Source organism: Pogonomyrmex barbatus, unplaced genomic scaffold (genome assembly GCF_055798465.1).
Source record: "Pogonomyrmex barbatus isolate J1 unplaced genomic scaffold, ASM5579846v1 scaffold16, whole genome shotgun sequence".
NCBI classification, from domain to species: Eukaryota; Metazoa; Arthropoda; class Insecta; order Hymenoptera; family Formicidae; genus Pogonomyrmex; species Pogonomyrmex barbatus.
This window is the reverse complement of record NW_028297112.1, coordinates 157739-178310: the sequence shown is the minus strand read 5'-3', so window position 1 is coordinate 178310 and position 20572 is coordinate 157739. Positions and strand designations below refer to the sequence as shown.

Genomic DNA, 20572 nt, shown 5'->3' with positions numbered 1-20572 from the left:
CAAATATTAAAAGAAGGATAATAAGTTTTCATGTAAAAAAATGTATAAAAGCAGGAAATGATGACGATAATAGCTAACAAGACATTTCAAATGACAATAGAGGCAATACGTGTGTGTGTGTGTGAAGAACGGAGACGTTTAATGTATCTTACGCGGATGCACTTCTGAAAATACGAAGGATGGAAAGGATATACGAGAAGAAAGGCAGAAATGTGTATTGTTTCGTAGAAGATCTGTCTATTGAGATCCGTCTGTCTATTGCTTTTTCTACTCTTCACTTCGTAGTTGTCTTTTCTCATAGCGTGCGACAATCGATGTCAAAGATGAGACTAGTCTACGATTGTTAAAAGTCTTTGACTTGTGTGTGTCAATGATATAGATATAAATGTTACTTTTATACATGTGTGTTTGTGTATACATGTTATTATTATTATATATTTCTGTATTTTTTCACATACAGAAATATATATATATATATATATATATATATATATATAATACACATGATTTGATTGATTGATACACATGATTTTACATGATTTATACAAATAAATTCAGTATTCTGTTTTCTGTTTGAAACATTTTTAATGTTAATTATTATATGTTATCTTCTCTCTCTCTCTCTCTCTCTCTCTCTCTCTCTCTCTCTCTCTCTCTCTCTCTCTCTCTCTCTCTCTCTCTCTCTCTATGTAAATAATATATCAAATTATAGAAAAACATTATTAAAAACATTGTTGGAAATTATTTAAACAATTATTAGAGAAGAATTATTTATCATAAAAGAATTTCTCTTTTTTTGTTATCTTAGTTATCTGAATATCTTTGATGCAATTACTGGAATTCAAGCTTATAGTTCGTAGCTCCGATTGTGATGATATACAATAAACGGTATTAAGTAATAGCGAAACCATTAGCGTGATGATTTGCAAATAGCTACATCACATCAATGGAGGGTGAATTTCGCGATTGGGAACAATTCACAAGCACGACGATGCACCCGCAGATGTATTTCGACGAGAGCAATGACGCAAATACGAAAATACCGTATCGATACTACAACTAGAAATATGACAGGAGGCAAGTTCCCGAATGGGAAAAGCCTCGATTCTCAGGCGGCACGTATCACGCATATTCGGCACGGAAACCCCAGATGGATGGGGATGGATTCTTAGTGCGAGCCGCGTGGAAGTCCAGGAATCCGCAATCCGTTTACGAATTTCGAACGGCAAGGTAATGGCTCGTGCGTAGTCGCGCGGTTAGAAATTACAATTCGAATTCCATTGCCGTAGTCCGACGACGGGGAATAAGAGAGATAGGAGGGAGGAGAGAGAGAGAGAGAGAGAGAGAGAGAGAGAGAGAGAGAGAGAGAGAGAGAGAGAGAGAGAGAGAGAGAACCGGACAGGGAGAAGTCGCAGAAAGGGGTAGGTACGGATATTGGAGTAAGGTAGGGTACGATGCCAGCAAACGGATGGAGATGCGGAGGAATAAACGGGAGGAGGGGGAGAGGGGAGGCTAGCTCTCACGCTGGCAGTTGACCCGCGGATATAACCGGTTTTCGACCTGTTCGGCAGCATTCTGGAATTGTAATCGCAGTCCCATTTCGACCCGGGGATGTTCTACGCACGTCGTAGTCACCTTCCCCTGCTTCTGCGGGCGGTTACGATGCGGTCGGATTCCATTTTAATTACTTACCTTCGATCCGCGTCGTCATATCCCCCTTTCCCTGCCCATGCCCCGGCGCCTCGCATCGTGTCGCGTTGCGTTGCGTCGCGTCGAGTTGCATCGAGCCACGAGCTGGGCGTGATGCACTCTCTCCCGTGATGTATTACTCCTTACTTAGCGACAAATAATATCCCTAGACTCGACGTGGCCTTTGTAAAAACAAGGAGATTCCTCTATTTTTAACGGATTTAGATGAAAATAAATGATTTTTTGTTTTTTTTTTGTTTTCCCCATGAATTAAATTCCGATAATGAAAATGTACGACGAGATTCTTCTATTTCTTGCTTAATTTCAAGCGAAGTTTAATTCGATTAATTTATTATTTAAGAACTATAATTGTAGTGCAATTCTAGAAAATTACGAGAAAATAATATTCCTCTTCTGCCGAGTAAAACAAGGAATCTAGCTAATCTTTAATAACTTTTCTTAATAATAAAAAAATCATGTACTCTTGAAATAAAAACTGTCATTTAATATTGTGACGAGTTATTTTATGCGCAATAAAAATACAGTCTGCATTTGATAATATCATTGTCTAATAAACGTCTCTTGTAACTTTGAGCACTGTATTTGATTTTTAACTTTTTCAGTTATTGATAAATTTTTTTTTCTATATAAAAGAGTGGTTTTAGAGAGAGCGCATTCTATGTTAAATAAAACTAACAAAAGACGAAAATAGATAGACATTTTTGTCTTTCAATAGCGGAAATATCAAATTGGGATATTTATATTATTTTCCGAATGTAAAATGAAAACGAAGGAAATTATGAAAAGTCCGCATGCAGAAACCGTAATGCTAATTGAAATTATGTAGTGCACCGCGCGTAAAAGAGTTGATAAGCCGGCGTTTTTTTTCTATTTCTTCCGACTTGACGTCACGCTTGATCTTCATAGAAATGTATGAAAACTAGGATATTCTCGCGAGTCGGAATGAAAATTGCGGAGCTATGATACCGAAATAGCCACTATTTGTATATGTGACGTAGATTCCGTCCACGAAGTGAGAAAATGAGAAAATACTTGAGAAAATACGCGAATATACGAATAGAATGTATATGAATAGAATCATATTCATATACACTGGCGAAAGGAGACGATATTGTAATAGAACTCGGTGAATTTTTGAAGGCCTATACTACTTACCCATTGTTCCTCTCGGTTATCTCGGAAGAGGAATAAATTAAGTATCATGTATAAAGCACGTGCTAATTAACATGTTTGCAAATTTAAGCGATTGAGGAGGTATAATGCAGTATAATAACAATAATAATAATATGTCGTAACAAGTAGTGTGTCACATTTTGTACATTCCTTATATCAAATAATGCCTTGGATTATATGCGATTTATGGTCGTAATCGCGATGATAAGCTTTGGGAACATCAATGGAGATTATATCACGTTTAATTTTCTTGAAAAATATTTGAAAGTACATATTGTTTAATGATTAGATCGCAACCAATGTGATCCAACGTAATGCTGTGTACATACATGTGTTCAAACGATGCCATAATTAATGAGATGCAACGTGAATAAGAACGCGTCTCGAAAATAATATACAAAAGCAATACAATGTATTGCATGAGAATAATTATAAAGTAAACCAAAATAACTTTATTGCAAAAAGGAATCTCTCAAGTTACGAGTAATAAAATAACTTAGTCTAGAAATCTAATCCATTTTCATGGATCCATTTTCGTGTAAAAGATATGTATACGTATAATGCTGTGCAGAGAGATATATAATCACAATAAATGACAGAAATTTTATGCAAGATTCCGTTTAGTTAGTTTTTCTTTTTAATAAAAACTTAAGAGCATCAAGAATAGTTGGAGAACGTCTGTGACAAAGTGACTTGAAGAATGTCACGGATGATAAAGATAGAAATTCTTGAAAATTCTGTTTTAATTACAAATTACAAAAAAAATATTAATTTTCAAAAATACGACTGAGATAGAGGTTATCAGAGATAAAGCGACCTATTTGAGAGTTTGACACGTCGAAGCGGAGAAGAACGAAGATTGTACGGGACGGAAGGAGAGAAGTGCATAAATAAACTGGAAATAGAAATAAATCTATGCGATATAAGATAGTAATGTGCGAAACGATATATAATGAATTGATAGCGCATAGAGTCGTCAAAGATATCATCTATTAGACAGTGAAAAGTGATAAGAACTGATACTCGTAATTCTGGGCCCATTGTAATTTTTACAATTCCCTCTAGAATATTGAGGTAAAAACTGAGACTTTTAAATGGCATAAGAAAAAAGAAAGATTTTATTGATTTATTTTGCTTCCATAATCCAATATCCTTTTGCTAAATTCTATCATGGATATATGGATATATGGATATAATTTATTTCACTTTAATGACAAGATTATCGTAGATTTGGCAGATTTGAATATTTGTGAATATTTTTAAAATTCACTTATTTTTCTATTAATTTTGATAAAATAAAGGTTATTGAAATTGAGTATAATGATGAACATTAGTTATTTTTACATTGAGTAACAGAGAATAATAGCAATAATTTTGTTGCAAAATTCTTTCCTTCTTTTCGTATAGTTATGTATTTTATTCCAAAGCGATATTCTTCAAATCGCTTATATGCGAATGTAATACAATATCTTTTTTCTCGGTATTTTTCATTTTTATGGGCTTTATGGGCATTTTTAGTCAGTCGACCATCTGCAATATCTTAAGAACTTCGTATCTTCGTAAAAATGCGATAATGCGATCAATTCGTTACACAAACAGTTACATTACACTAAAAAAATTCAAATGTTTTTTATTTCTCATTGTTAATAATAATAAAGGATCAGATAACTTTATAACACATAGACTATTGTATAGATTATTAAAATTTTGAATATTATAAAAATAAAAATTTAATATAATAAACAAATAAGATGCAGAATATAATTAAATTATATACAGCAATAATATTTTATGGATATATTTCCATTATATTGTTTTTAAAAATATCTAACAACATCTGTTTATTACTTTAAAAAAATAACACACATAAATATGAGATGATTATATTAATAAACATGAGATAATTAGTTAAGTGAGTTAAATAGTTAAGTTAAAGAAATTACAAAAATAATTAGGCGTAATATGCGTGAGATACTTTGTCATTTTTAATATGAATCTGAATATTTTATATTGCACAAAAATCATACTTTACTAAATAAATAATAAATAAGTAAAAATCAAGTGAATGAAGATTTTTGGATTCTTAAGATAATCGGATAAATAAAGCATATTGATTTTTCAAGAATATAAAATTAATGATAAAATCGAGTAGAAGATATTTATAAATTTACCTCCTCTGAAGTATTGAAGTGTCCTCAAAATGAATAATAAAAATGGAATAGTCTAAAATATTATTAATCAAAAGGTTGTAATTAAAAATAGTCAACCTTATTATATAAAAAGGATCGATGGTATTTTAAATTTGTTGATAATTTTATCATCGTTTATTCATTTATCACTTTTTATATATTTTGAAATCTGATTGGAGACACGTGTTCATTCATTTATTCGGTATTCATATCCTTATTCAGGCATTCGCGTACTTCATCAGTATTAAACTAGAAGAAAAGTTAGCTATCGTGCGGTCCGAAACTACTTTATACTTTTCCTCATTCGCTTTTAAACTCCTTGCACAGTAAGTTCTTCTAATGAGAGGTGATATATTTTAAATTCATTGAATTTAAGTTCGATTCTTTTTACTCTTTCGGACATTATACGCTTAAAAAGTTGTCGGAAGAACGATATTACGTTACCGCTGCCGGTAGTGTGACCACAATTATAATTTGTCGCTATTAAAGTTGTCGCTACTAATAACGTGAGTCTAATTTTCTATTCCAATAATTATGTATATTGTAGTATATTAATTTATAGAAAATTCAAATATCTTTAGAAATTTTACAATTTGATCGTTTTCTTCTTTTTTTCTAATTGTTGAAATATTTGTGAAAGAAATCACGTACATAATTCGTTATATATATGTTATTTGATCTAAATCAACAATTATGTTTTGCAAATGATTATTCGTTCCACTTTCATTGAATAAATCTAATCCGCGCGTAATTCCTTTCTCAGAATTGTTGTTTGAATGTTGGATCTCAAAATCAATAAAATTTCTTTTATCGTAATACGATTCTTCCTGTAATATAGCATCATAGATAATATTGCTATAAATATCGCATCATAGATAAATCGCAGTAATCGCATCGTAGATAATATTGCTATAAATATCTCAACAAAATCTAAACATTTCAATCGTTCATATTCTGTTGATCTATTATTAAATTAGTTTATTATCGTGAGTAAATCTATATGATTTAATATCTTTCTAATGATGTAACGCATTCATTTATATAAAATAAGATAATAAACTGATATAACAAACAGAATTGTTAGGAATTGCAATTATTAAAGTTTAAATAATTTTCTATCTGTTCAGAGAGATGTACTCAGCTTTTACACAGATATTCCGAAAAAATTGTAGAGCAATCTACAAAATATACACACTTTTGCTAATATTTTAATGTATGACACATATAATTTTAATATTTGCAATATTTTTAATCTCTCACAATATCGAAAAATTAAAACGCATTGTTTTATATAGCACTATCTTGCTTTTTTCTAATATTAAATAAATATATTTATAGATGTCTAACTCATAAAGAGTTTAACTTGTTGTAAATTTATTAGTGAATATTATTATTATACACATTACATATTGACAAAAACTGTACAGAATCTGTACATACAGCAAAAGAATAATCCCACATCAAAAAAGTTTTAAGTTAAAAATCTAATATTGAAAAATTACACGTGTACATTATTATCTTTTACAAGAATTAATAATTATGTAAATTACATTTAACTTTAATTAAAAATTTTATAATTACAGTACACAACAAAATCTCTGGAGATCTTTATATAAAAATGAGAATGCTGCATTGACTTTGAAGCTCGTACATACTTTTAGAGACACATTTATTTATAAATTTTATATAAAATTTTATTTTTTTTTTTCATTTTTTTATAAGATTCCTACGTATTATAAGATATAAACATTTTATCTAATTGCGTCAGGCACACATGTATGCTTATTTTGAAATCGTGGTTTATCTTTCGATCATTACTAGATGTTAGTTTTTAAGTAATAAATTCATATTTCTTTTAAAAGACTTTTCTCTTTGTATTTTGAGATTTGATTTGACTTTTTACCCTATATACGATGAATACGTATGTTTAGAGCAATTTTAGAATTTAACTGAAAATATAAAATGATAAATAGTAGATGTTTGTGTGAGAAACACGGAAAGTAAACAGCTTGAATATAATGTCTGCTACATAATATGTACGATTACATTTCAAGATCGACGTTAGCAAGCGTAGGATCGATCAGTCAACGTCTATGGTATCGTCACTTCAGCATTTGTCAAGCTTATTAGAATAATGTAAGTAATTACCAGAAGAACTTCTTTTATCGTAGACAAACGCATATTTAAGTTTATTTTTCATTTAGTTTAGTTTCGAAGATGGCGAAGATCTACCTAGGCATCGTGTTAATATTTTGTTTTTGTTTAACGATATCAAGAACTTCTGAAAATGATGATCATTCGACATTACAGTTAATCAGCATGGTAACGATATGAAAATCACAAAAGGATCTTTTTGCATATATGTAAGATTAATACAATTAAAATTTGAAATTTTCAGCTATTCCGACACGGTGATCGCACACCAGAGTCGAATGAAACATATCCAAATGACCCATACAAAGATGACAATTTCTATCCAATTGGCGAAGGACAGTTGACTAACGTAAGATTTGACTTATATATTACAACATATATAATACTATTTTGTTAATCTCTGTACTGCTAAGATTATCTCATGACATAGTGTGCATCGTGTGCTTGCAGTCTTTAATAATTAATTTGTTCCATATTTGCTGCATATTCTTTTTTAATGGCAAATCCTTTTCCCAATTTGGGTCCTAATTTTTTCTTAAGGAGTGTTAAAGAAGACTATTTTTTTTTTATATTTATACATAACGTTATATAATTTGATAAATCTTAAATTAAAATTCCATTCAAACTCTGCTTGAAATTGTTTCAAGAATATAATTTTATTATTTTTGAAGTATTTGAAGTATTTGTGAAATCTCTTTTTATTTTATTATTTGTGATTGAAAAATTATAAAATATCTTAATATTAAGGAATAAGAGAAATATACTTTCACATTTAAAATATAATTTTAAAGCGCGAGAAGTGAGACGGTCTGCGTACAGAAATTATTATTAATGCGTGCATTATATCTTCAGCTCTTCGCAACACTTTTCGTAGTGTATCATAGCGAATATGCGACTGCGCGAGTAAATGCATCTGCGGGAACATTGACATTTTTCTTATTTCTTTGTTTTTTTCGCGTAGAAAACACACTACTTCTTTATTATTATCAAGTTTGCGAGAGATATTAGCAGTATGGTCGTGCGCGAGATTCCTTTTTACTCCTCTATATTTTTATTAACGATATTCAAGGTCGGCAAGAAAAGAGCGTACGACTTTGGGCTGCTGCTAAAAGAGAGATATCGTGCATTTCTCGGAGATATATATTATCTGCCGAACATTTACGCACATAGCACGGAAATAACTCGGTGCAAGATGACCTTACAATTAGTTCTCGCAGCGCTTTATCCGCCTGTTAAAATTCAAGAGTGGAATTCGATGCTTCATTGGCAGCCGCTAGATTTTACATTTAATAGCTCGAATAATGATATTTTGTTATTATTTTCAAATTCCAAGTAAGCAAATCTCTTGATTTTATATTTTACAAAAGACTGTATTTGAAGAAGCTACTCTAAGTTGTACCAAATAAATATATATATATATATATATATATATATATATATATATTACATTACATTATATTTTTTGTTTAGCTGTGTGTTTAGCTTGTTTCCTGGCAATAATGTTTTGCATCTTACATGTGCATTTTTCTTTGATAGATTATTCACGGAACTGTTCTTTGAGGTGATAAATAGTCCAGAAATAGAAGAGGAAATCAAACAGCTTGATACGAGGGCCATAACAGAGTGCACGGGATATATTTTTAACAAAAATAACACACTCAAAACAAAAAATAACACACTCATAATACTATATACGTTATATAATACTATATATTCGCAATTGCATATGGAAAATTATCTGAAGTTACCTGAGTGCATACAAAAAATATTTCCAGGTGGCCCTCTGTTGAATGGAGCTCTGTTATTCTTAAAAGTCCTTGGTCACGAAAAGTTGAATTATTTAAATGGAGGCATGTCTAAATAGAAAACATATAAATATTGTTATTTATAAATTATTTAATTATTAAAAGTTAATCTGTAATAGATAAATATTATACATTTCAACCATAAGTAACATTTGATTAAGTATCGTTTCTCGTTTTGCTTTTTTGTTATGATTTTTAAAATTAGAAAAGAATAATTAAGAGTCGTTAATATTTTACTTTTATCGCGAGATTTTAAGAGTACGCATATAACAAATTATTTTCAATAATAACAATGCAAATTATATCACTATTCTTGAACTAATATAGATAATTTTGAGCCTGAAGAATTGAAATGAATTAATTCTAATTACTGAAAAATAATTAATTAAAAATAATTAATTTTATTTTAGTTAATAAAAAAGTACTCGTTCATATTAGATTTAATTTATCATTTAAGAATGTCTCATGGTTTTAAAGAAATCAATATTTCTCTTTGCTCTTTTACAGCTGTATTATTAAATAAAATAATTAACGATATGAATGAAGTAATCATTGGAACACTGACGGATCGAAAGATTAATCTCTATTCTGGACATGATATAAATGTGGTTGGGTTGCAATTTGCTCTAAATATATTTAATAATCGTACTCCAGAGTTTACGAGCGGCATTATCATTGAATTACATAAAAAAGACAGCGAATATTATGTGAAAGTAAGTTTTTCATTTTCATCTGTGCATGCATGACGATACAAATAATATTTGTCATTCGATCAATCAACGAATTAACTGACGTAAGAGTAATATTTGATTGTTTTTTTTTTTTTGCAGGTGTTACAGCATTTAGGTATTCCAACAGAAATTGAAGAAGTCATCATTCCCGGCTGCGAAAAATTATGCCCGTACAATAAATTCATCCAATTAACAAACACTAACGGCTTGAATCCACCAAAGAATTCGGAACAAGATAAAAATGTGTCAACATTATTTAGTAATTTTTAACAATTGACTCAAGATATTCAAAAATGTTGAAAAAATTCAAGGTTTTTTTTTTTTAAAATTAGTCAATAACTTTTCTTTACAAAAAGTTATTGACTTTTTACTATTTACTGAGAAAGGAACGGAATCAAAATCAACTAAAATCGCATTCATTCCAAAAAAATGAAAGTGAACGCGATGCATTTTTAATAATATTATCACAACGACACAATTTTTTATTCGAATTGACGTAACAAAATCTGGACTAAAAAAGAACGCGATCACATTTTATATGGTATCTTCAGTTTTATAGCACGTAAAGCCATGTAGGAGACGACAATTCCTATCTAACCGATGCGGCAGCCGCTTTTATTACATTCTCCTCATTATATCTGGTATATCATACTACCGAAAACTAGATGCCCATACGGATCGCGGAAAGTTAAGTTCGTTAAGTATGCCCAGAGCCGTGTCTTATCGAAGACACGGAGCTCAGATCCTCCGCCTACCGTGCCGTAGCATAACAATTACCCTATTATTTCGCACACACCACCCCGGCGATTCGTTGTGGGCCTATACAGGGCGCACATTTCCGTTTCACGATATACTCTCAACTTCCATTAAGGCTAAATCTTTTCGGCCGTCGCGTAAGCAGATATCAGCGCTGAAGTTTAATTTGCCATTCTACATTATTACCAGTTACGTCGAGTGCTGATAAACATTAATTTCACTCGAGTCTGAAGCGTGAAACGTTCATTTCTTACGTAAGAAAACTTGGATTGTCAGATGTTATTATTTTTTTAATGTATTGCATATAATACAACTAACTATCTATTATTGTATTAATTAACTGGTATCTGGTGATATAAAATAAGATTTGTAATATTCCTTGTATCAACACATTGTATTATATATAATAATATATTGCATTCAATATAATTGTAAATCTAGATTTTATAAATAAATTCGTCCACCTAACCTACATCTTTTTCTATTTACAAGTTAAGGAGACTGCTTTAAAACGATAAAGAAAAATGACGCACCGAGAGTCTAGGAGATTTTTGTAAAAGATAGAAACGATGTCAAACAATATAGTTTGTCCGGTACACTGAATTAGCCGCCGCCGTGTTCTTTCAATTTTGAAAATTATTGCCGAAACTCGTCGCCGGGAAAGAATAGGAGGTTTCAGCTATTCCAAAGACAAAGTTCATCTTTCTTTTTTCCTTTTTCTTTCGTGCCGGGCCATCCTTTTCTGTTACCCCTTTTTCTCCTGTAATCCCACTCTCGCTCCGTCGGGATAAACTCTTGAAATTTCCGAGAGTTGCCCGGATGAGAAGAACCAGTTCCGCACTCCTAATTCTGCGGAATTAAACTCGCGAAATCGTTCTAATTGCGGATACAGAGCATCGGGGCACTTGCATCGAACCGAGTTGTATTGTACTTTTAACGATGTAATACTACGATTGAATTAATCACCAATTCAATTTCCATTACATGACCGTCGAATTAAATTTACGCCGAACGTCGTGATTGTGATCGCGATTAATTTAAAATCAATAGAAAATACGTCATCTTATCGAGTGTATTTCGTGCGACGCGCCGGAAAGGAACATACATTTTTTTTTTTTCAGTGAATTCCGTATTTAATTTTTCACTGTTTATTTTCCATAATTAAAATATGTGGGGAATAGTTGGTTAATTTCCGGCCGAAAAATCGGCCCTTTTTAACTACGAAATTGCGAGTTAATTCCCGAATGCGGGAAGAGAATGGGTGGGAAAAGGTTAAATAGAGCATTCCTCACGTTCCTAGACAAATGTGTGACACAATGGCCGAGAAAATACAAAATTTGCTTGAAAAGACTGTCGCGCGGAAGTTAGTTTGAAAACGCACGATTTAATTGAACATTCGTAATAATTTGTCTGCGACGAGAGGGTGCTAACTGAAACTCCACGGTGGTTCACGTTCGCGTGCGATTCGTCGGCGGCGAGGAATTAGCACGAGCTGTCGAGTAGACAATACGGAATTAATTATAATTAACTGCCATTCACAAAAGTTTCCGCGAACAATTTTGTGGTCGCACCATGCCGGTTATAATGAACTCTCTCTCCTGGCAGCTCCTATCATTTACATACTCTTACATTCAAACTGGATTTTCGTTCGGCTGCTGCGCTGGTTCGCGACAACCTCGAGAAACTTCTTTAAATTATGCCCTTTGGAATATACCTTCGGCATGACATAGAATATAACGTCCGTTGAAAACTTTCCACCGGCATGAAGAAATATTGTTGCAACATCATAAAAATGCATACGACTGATTCTTACCAGGCAGCAGGAATTACGTATTTGGAAAGAAAAGCTTTCTAAGAAGAAAAAGATCGGAGAAAGGGAAATGCCAAATAAAAACCGAAATTTTTAAGTTTTCTTATTAGATATTTATGTAATGTTCATTGCACACAAACATATAATTAGTTGATATTTATTATACTTCTTTATTTCATCACGTTTACTAAATTTAAATTATGTAACTTGATAAATAAAAATTTTATAAAAAAAATTAATTTTTCAGTAAATTTTCAAGTGTAATTATAATAAAAAGTTTCTTATGTAAATCTTTTAATAATAAATAATAGTTTTATATGTTATTTGTATACATTTATGTAAAATAATACAAAGCTTGAAAAAGTTTGCACGGAAAGAACGGTTTTGCTCAAGTATTTAAAAATTTGTCTAGATAGAAATCTGAAAATAATTTTCTCGGAGAATTAAAATAATTCTGTAAAACTTTCAAATTATTTGCTATAAAAAATATGCTATAAAAAATTTTTTCAATGTTATGCTTAAGCCTACAGAATTATTTTGATGATTCTGACAAATCGGTTAAATTTTTTAAATATTTTAGTTGCTTTTTGTTGAATCGTCAAAACGACTATATTGTAGAGCGCTTAATGATAATATTGCAAAAATTTTTTTATATTATAGCAAACAATTTGAAAGTTGTACATAATTATTTTCAGATCTATGTTCAGATCGGCCAAAGCTTTTAAATATTTTAGCAAAACTATTTTCTCCATGCGGAAATAATTAACTTAACTTTTGTCATTTATAACATTGCCATTGACAATATTATATTAATGCAAACTATTGTTTCAAATGACTAATATTTTTTTACAGCTCGATATCTTCGCGCGCGTATTGTCGTTCTCATTGCAGGTTTTCCTCATTTCAAAGAGTAGTGCCGGCCATATGGCTCTTGTACGACTTTATCCTATATCACGTAATAATCTTCCTTGTGTTATCCTATCATGTTAATCAATTCCGCGTGAAAGCTCGTAAAATCATCGACAGTAATGTGTCCGTCGTTATTAAAAAAACAAAAAGTAAAGAATTTCTTTTTACACTTTTGTGTAAAAAAAAAAATAAAAACCACTGGTAGAGAAAATATAAAAAGATCGAAAATATGATATTTGCTCCGTTGCTAATTAAAACGCTGATTAAAAAAGAAAAAAACTACGGTGTCTGTCGGATTAAATTAAGTAACGGCGTCTCAGTTCGCGAATAACGACAATTCGCAAATCACCGGAGAAGTTTAAAAAAAAAAAACCACCGAAAAATTGTCTCTCTTTCGCTTCTATGATGTATAACTGGATTTCGGACGGGCTAATTTGTGGATATGATATATGGGGACAAAAAAAAAGTCAACGTTTATCGCGCTCGTGCGCGCATATAGGTGTGCGTATATGTATATTATCGAGGAATGTAAGTGTGGCACCGAGCTGACGTTCGGTAGTGCATTATCAGTTCGCCTCGCGCTCATAGGAAACCGCAATTTCCACAAATTACACGGATGAAAACTGACTCTTGCGACTGTACACCATCGGCTACAGCGCGGTGGAATTCATGGGTCGCGGGTTATGCCGCATTCGGTGGTATGTAGTAATTAGCAACATTGCTCCCAGATCTCCCGTGGATGGGAGGATCGGGCGAGGGCCGAACGAGCGAGGGCGAGGGGGAGGGAAGGGGAGGGGAGAGGAGGGGGTGGCGGCGCGGGAGAGAAGCGGGGGATTCGCCAGCGGGATTCGCAGGCACAGATTTCATTTCGAAGGAATAGAACGCAACGGCGGCGATATTATCTTGCTCGTATGCTGTTTGCCACCGTGTGACGTTTCGAACGATCATGTCAAGATTTGTTTCGCGAAAATCGAGACAAAAACGAAACGCCTTTCTTAACCTGGAGACATTCTTCCAAGATTAGGTCGTGACCACGTGATATTTTTGACAAAATTCACGCCAAATTTATCTTGACTGTGTAATTTGAAATTCGAAACTGCACTCGGCAATAGATATCGCTGGCAGCGTTTCTAATTCCATTATAGTAGCGTAATATTAATGGAAAAGGAGTTCGCTTGGATCAAAATGGATCGAGCATTCGAGCATTCAAAGAGTCGAGTTTTCCTCTTTTGTGACTGATACGCCAAGATGCTTGGATAAGATCACAGAAAACAAAAGTATTCTTCTCTTTTTATTGACATATTGATTGTCACATTATATGCCATATTTTATTTATGCATAAATAGTGCTCGTTATTTTTAAAAAACGTCATTCGAATAATATCAAATTTTCACAATTTTTATAATAATATTTTATTTTGCAAAAGATGACATATTTGATTTCCAAAAATTTTTTCATCGCATAAATGGCATCAATGTGTTGATACATTTACATAAAAGCTAAATTTAAAATAAATATAGTAAAATGTAATGTTTTAAGATTGTCAAATGTGTCTATCAAATCTATTCGATTTGAAATTTCCTAATAATTTAAATTTAAATTCGAATCGAATCAAATTGAGTTTTACTTGAATTTGAATAATTCGCATATCATTGTTACACAATGAGAGAAATATGGGACAAGGAATTAAACAGAAATTTGAAATAGAGAATTAAATTTTGACATATAGAAAATGCTTGTGTTTGTTCTATACTAAAGTAATTCCTTTATTATAAACTATAGCATGGGTGTCGAAATTTAATTGTCTATTAATTTTCTTTGTTTAATTCCTTGTTGCTTATTCTTTTCATTATGTCTATGCTCTTATTCGTCAAAAATTCCAATCTCGTTATCGAGCGCGGCAAGAAGATTGATCAACGCATTTATTGACTGACGGGGGATGTAATACAATCGGTAATAGATACGAAGGAAGAGAGATAAACACGTATCGATATGTTTCTCGCGGTCGAAACTCGCGGCTGCGCGAAAATCAGCGTTCTGAATCGCGATTTCTCTTCCATTCCGACAGAAGAGTCAGAAGGATACACGCGGATACGGGCGAGTTTTGCTTCTATACACCGTCTTCTCCACCGAGTTTATTAAAGCCCCGTGCAGCTGTAGCTGAATTATCGCTGGAGTTTCCTGTTTCAACCTCGCGGCAAAAAGCACGCTGCGGGAACGAAACAATTTGACCGCCTTATTCGAATTTACTTTTCTCCCACGCGCGTCCCGCGCGCTCGTATCTGCGTCGTAACTTTCCTCGGAGAGGTAAGAGAGGGAGGCCGCGCCATTACCCCCGTAGCTAATGTACCCTCGCAACGATCATTATGTAAATTCAAGTGTGATAGAGCGTCCCGTCGGGCTATAATGTGAGCGAAACTTTTTCACGGAAGCTAATCAATTTATTTATCGTACAACCGATGTCCACCGTTGAGATGGTACAAATATCAAGGATGTCATTGGAAGGGTTGTTAAATTTTTAAAGGGGAAAAAAATAAGAGGTGCCTGTCATTTGCCTACGCGTTTTTTGCTACAAATTTTTTCTCGGCAAAAAGAATATCATCGAACAGTTCAGATCAGCTTAGATCGACATGTAATTTAAAATATAGAAATTTGCTTATTCTTCTGCCCTTCCTCTATGTTTTATATATATATATATGTGTGTGTGTGTGTGTGTGTGTGTGTGTGTGTGTGTGTGTATTATATATAGGCAGTCTTATATTCCTGGAGAGTTACACTTCTCCGAACGAGAAGGTAAAATTAGATTTTTATTTTTTTTTTTCAAAAATTTTGAATAAGTTAGAAAAATGAAATTTGATGGATTTGTCATTAATAAAAAGAATACTTATTAATATTTTTTTAATCTTATCGTTATAAGAAGATGAAATTAGCAATTCCTATTCAATGTTTTATCAACTTTTTAATGGACCAGAATGATCATCTAAAGATATGCGTTAAAAAACTCGAGTCCTATGTAAATTTTTTTATTTCTTGTATTTTGTTTGTAAAAAATAAGTTTGTAAAAATAAATTAATAGTTTTCGAGTAAAAAAATAAAATCATCATGCACAGTTTCATAGAATATATATATATATATATATATATATATTTAAAACAAAAATAAAAGTATTTATATGTGCACTTCTTACTCTTTTATTATTGAGTAAATATTAATTATAAAAGTATAATATTAATCATAAATTTCATTTTTCATTTTATATTAAATTTAATAACACCAGTCAGCGGCGTGGCACGACTACAAGGAATGGATTGAGAAATATGAACGTCCCAGTGATTAATCCGTAAAACTAAACTTACCGGAGTTCCGCGGCGATTTCCCACGTCGGAAGCGCGTGCGTTCGCCCGCGACATCGGCAGGTTGGAACCTCGTTATCCATTCGCGTCTGCGCGTTGGACAAAAGTGCGATAGCGGCATCAGACAAGCAGAGAAGCGAACGAGAGGAAACTTTTCGCGTTAATGAAATTTCTTTGGGCGAAAACTTCGGCACGGTGGATCGAGGAAGTCGCAAAACCGCGCGCAGTTAATCGCAGACGAGATAAAGGAATCGAGAAGAACAAACAGCGATTACCCGTCCTTGCCACAGTCGTCCTCAGGTAGATGATCTCGCGCGTTTTTTCGACACGATCGCTTTAGAGAGTGAATCGATTTCTCGTGCGAGGAATCGATTTTCGCGCGGCTACGCGCCTGCGCGTTGCTCCGTTTCTACCGCTGCGTGAATGGTTCATTCCGCTAGCGGCGTTCTGTGTTTACAGTCGTGTTATCGTCTTGTTGACTGGTAAAACGTGGAAAGCGAGAAATCGATGATATTTCGATTTGTTTTGTGACAAATTATAGTGCGAAGGACGAAACCTCAAGGTTGATTTCACCGGCCATTTCTTTTCTGTGTTCCCCTTTTCTTTGCTTCTCGAGTATTGCGTAAGCTTTTTCTTTTTGAGATTTATTCGGTTAACTTTAAATACTGAAGGTTGGTGTAATAACAGGAGAGATCAACAGCGACGCTATTTCATTCTAAACCTGGTATGTGAAATAAGACATAAATCTGAGAAATCTCTTCTCATTGCAATCTCCATTGTTTTATCTTTGTCTCATTATTTGTTCAGATTTTATTGATATTTACAATGGCTAAAGACGATCCCAGGATCCCGAATTTGCAGGACACGTTTACTCCTATTGGTGTACCACTCTCTGGAATATATCAGAAGTAATTCTTAAATTATTTTGCTTCGTTTGGTTATTGACTAATTATCATTTGAGCTTTTGATGGAACTAATATCTTTTAATATTTTTTTTTTCAGAAGTTTCGCCCACAAAGTAATCAAAGACAAATTACCAGTGATATTAACGAAAGTCGTTAATTCGTTATGCCAAAATAAAACTCAAATTTTAGAAACATATGGCGAGGTAATTTTTATAGAAATATCCATATATATATATATATATATATATATACATATGTATATACATATAATATATATGTGTATGTATGCATTTGTACAAAGTTATGAAAAGTTTGCTTTATACTTGTGTTGTGCCCTGACATGAACTATATACAATATTGAATTACTACAGAAAGCTACAGAAGATATCAAAGCGATCATCGGATTTATAAGTCAATTGAAAAATGAGATAGTTACTAACAAAACTATAAAACCAATGCGTTTAAATCCCAAGGCAGACATCAACGATGCAGAGGAATGGAATAAATATCTAGGGCATAGAACAGCTTTAGAAGGTGAAATACCTACATGGTTCAATACAATATGGTTATACTGCGAAACCTACATGTACCGTGTATTAGCTCAAGAAATTGGTTTGACGTAAGCTTTGATGTATTAAACTTTACAAAAATTTATATAGAACGAGCTGAAATATACGTGCATCTATCTTTTCACAAAATTAGGGATACCTTGCATAGTTATGACCCATTTGAGCAACAGAAACAAGCTGAGTTTATCAACTCCTATGAATCTATAGCTGTTCTTGCTTCGTATGTAAAAAATATAGTGTGCAACGAGGAATATAATGTAGCTAATTCACCAAATGATTTTCTGAAATTATTGAAATGTTGCCTATGGGGTAATAGGTAATACTCCCATCTATATTTTTAACGTGCATCTATCTTTTGTACATTACAATGCATTATATTTACAGGTATGATTTATCTGCAACTGCAGGAGATCCTTATAGTCAAACAGGTGATCCACTCGAAACGGTGGAATCTTTAAACGAATATATATTAGTAAACGATTGGAAATTTATATGGTCCCTTGTAAATGAAAAGAGAAATGATAATGATAATATTCATATAGTACTTGATAATGCAGGCTATGAACTTTTTACTGATCTATGTTTAGCAGCATTTTTGGTTACCATTGTACCTACAACTCGGATAATATTTCATCTAAAACTATATCCGTGGTACTTGAGTGATGCTACTATTCATGATTTTCTTTGGATATTAGATCACATGAGTAATCTAACCAATTATCCAGATATACAATTACTGGGCAAAACGTTCGAGAATTTATTGGATAAAGAAATTTGGTCTATCGAGGTATTATTTAATTTAATATCTTTTATATGAAATAATTCTGATTATTACTTAATATTATGTCAAATGTAATTTATATTTTCTTTGCCAAATAGGAAGAGTCTTATTGGACGGGACCATATGATTTTACACAAATGAAAGAAAAAGATAAAGAGCTGTATACTCAATTTTGCAATGCTAAATTAGTAATCTTTAAGGGTGATCTGAATTATAGAAAACTCTTAGGTGATATTAATTTCGAATACCATAACAATTTTAAAAATGCACTAGGAGATTTTCTACCTACAAATATTTTGTGCTTACGCACATTGAAATCCGATATTTGTGTTGGACTACCAAATCATATGACTCAATTCTTTCAACAAAATATAGATAAAATGACAACTGGGATGTATGGTCTCATTCAAGCAGCTGCTTGCAAAAAAAATTAAAACATTAAATTTTTCTATGAAAAATCTTTGAATTGCAATCATAATTACTTACGTTTATCATTGTACAAATATGTAAAATTACATTGCTGTACAAATACAGTTATTTATACATATACAAATTCATAATAATAATATGTATATGTGTAAAACATATATAAAAAAATTTTATTTTTTTATATATCTATTTATTTTTTCATGCCCCATCATATATTATTTAATTATTTTATCCATTATAATCTATATACATATAAATTTTTTTTCATAATGTGTAAATAAATCAATACTTACAATTATTTTTTATTTTATATAAATTTTTATTTATACTTTGTAAACTTTATATATATATATATATATATGTATATGTATATGTTATATATGTGTGTGTGTGTATATATATATATATAAAATATACATATATAATTATTTTGTGTGAGTTAATTATGACATTCAATTATTAAAACAAATATTGTTAATTAATTTGAATTATACTTAAGTGATAAAAAAGAAAGACGATAAGGATAATCCTTTAAAAAGTACTTATAAGTTGTTACATTTTAATGATATATATGTATTTTTTTACAAGTCTGTACAATAAATAAAATGGAATCGTAATATTAAGATCTACTGTTGTTTCGCCTTCCTTATAATTACATGATACATACTTGGTTGTTTAATATTCATAAAATTTTGGTATATCTTTTATTGTTGATTGCCTTATATAGTAAGTTACGCTTTTATACATCGATTGTTACACAATTTAAAATAATGTTCCTACTTCACATCAATTATTAAAAAGTATAAATAATACTTTTTATATTTTAATAAATTATACTTTTTTCTGTTTATTTGTAAACATTACGCATACAAGTTAAAAAAAGAAATGTAACCAAAGAAATGTGGTAATAAATGTTGATAATTTTCTTTGTTTATTGAACTGCAATTGGTGGTATGTTATATACGTATGAGCAGATAAAATTATCATTCAAGCTCCGGTTAGAATATAAATGTTAGTTATATAAAATATTCAAATATATAAAATTAATTTTTTTATCTTTTAATTTAAATGATTTGACATTTGATGTTTTATGTAATGAAATATATTTTGAAATGTAATAAAGCATTATTATACAAAATTGTAACTAAACTTTAATTTGCAGATTGTAATATAATTATATCAAATATATCTGATTTATAATATTCGTATAGCTATACAATGTGATTAGTAGGCTAAACTTTTAAATTGATAATTAGATATTTTCAAGGATTTATCATATAGTAGAAGTTTTGATTTTT

At 31.5% G+C, this 20572-nt stretch overlaps 2 protein-coding genes across 5 annotated transcripts; both read left to right on the top strand.

Moving 5' to 3' along the window:
• The first annotated feature begins 692 nt into the window (after positions 1 to 692).
• On the top strand, positions 693 to 10954 carry LOC105426144 (venom acid phosphatase Acph-1-like). 4 transcript variants are annotated; one of them, XM_025218029.2, is made up of 8 exons: positions 693 to 3957; positions 7127 to 7208; positions 7277 to 7394; positions 7471 to 7575; positions 8296 to 8558; positions 8763 to 9076; positions 9539 to 9744; positions 9862 to 10954. In XM_025218029.2, exons 3-8 carry the CDS (start codon positions 7290 to 7292, stop codon positions 10030 to 10032), a joined length of 1164 nt encoding a protein of 387 aa, XP_025073814.2. In that variant the 5' UTR covers positions 693 to 3957; positions 7127 to 7208; positions 7277 to 7289; the 3' UTR covers positions 10033 to 10954. The 4 variants fall into 4 exon arrangements, with proteins under 4 accessions (XP_025073814.2, XP_025073815.2, XP_011635539.2 ...); XM_025218030.2 differs by lacking the exon at positions 693 to 3957 and adding an exon at positions 6040 to 6058; XM_011637237.2 differs by lacking the exon at positions 693 to 3957 and adding an exon at positions 6043 to 6058 and having other exon boundaries at positions 7282 to 7394.
• Positions 10955 to 16988: 6034 nt separating this feature from the next.
• LOC105426145 (damage-control phosphatase 1) lies at positions 16989 to 19455 on the top strand. Its single transcript, XM_011637238.3, has 7 exons — positions 16989 to 17314; positions 17398 to 17498; positions 17593 to 17698; positions 17867 to 18114; positions 18198 to 18380; positions 18449 to 18851; positions 18944 to 19455. The coding sequence occupies exons 2-7, from the start codon at positions 17416 to 17418 to the stop codon at positions 19277 to 19279; spliced, it is 1359 nt and encodes a 452-aa protein (XP_011635540.3). The 5' UTR covers positions 16989 to 17314; positions 17398 to 17415; the 3' UTR covers positions 19280 to 19455.
• The last annotated feature ends 1117 nt before the right edge of the window (positions 19456 to 20572 follow it).

Bases quoted from the DNA above. Each gene is read 5' to 3' on its own strand.
- LOC105426144 (XM_025218029.2), top strand. From the start codon at position 7,290: ATGGCGAAGATCTACCTAGGCATCGTGTTAATATTTTGTTTTTGTTTA. The intron at 7,576-8,295 runs GTAAGATTTGAC...ACGATATTCAAG, and splicing joins GCGAAGGACAGTTGACTAAC to GTCGGCAAGAAAAGAGCGTA. The intron at 9,745-9,861 runs GTAAGTTTTTCA...TTTTTTTTGCAG, and splicing joins ACAGCGAATATTATGTGAAA to GTGTTACAGCATTTAGGTAT.
- LOC105426145 (XM_011637238.3), top strand. From the start codon at position 17,416: ATGGCTAAAGACGATCCCAGGATCCCGAATTTGCAGGACACGTTTACT. The intron at 17,499-17,592 runs GTAATTCTTAAA...TTTTTTTTTCAG, and splicing joins CTCTCTGGAATATATCAGAA to AAGTTTCGCCCACAAAGTAA. The intron at 18,115-18,197 runs GTAAGCTTTGAT...TCACAAAATTAG, and splicing joins GCTCAAGAAATTGGTTTGAC to GGATACCTTGCATAGTTATG.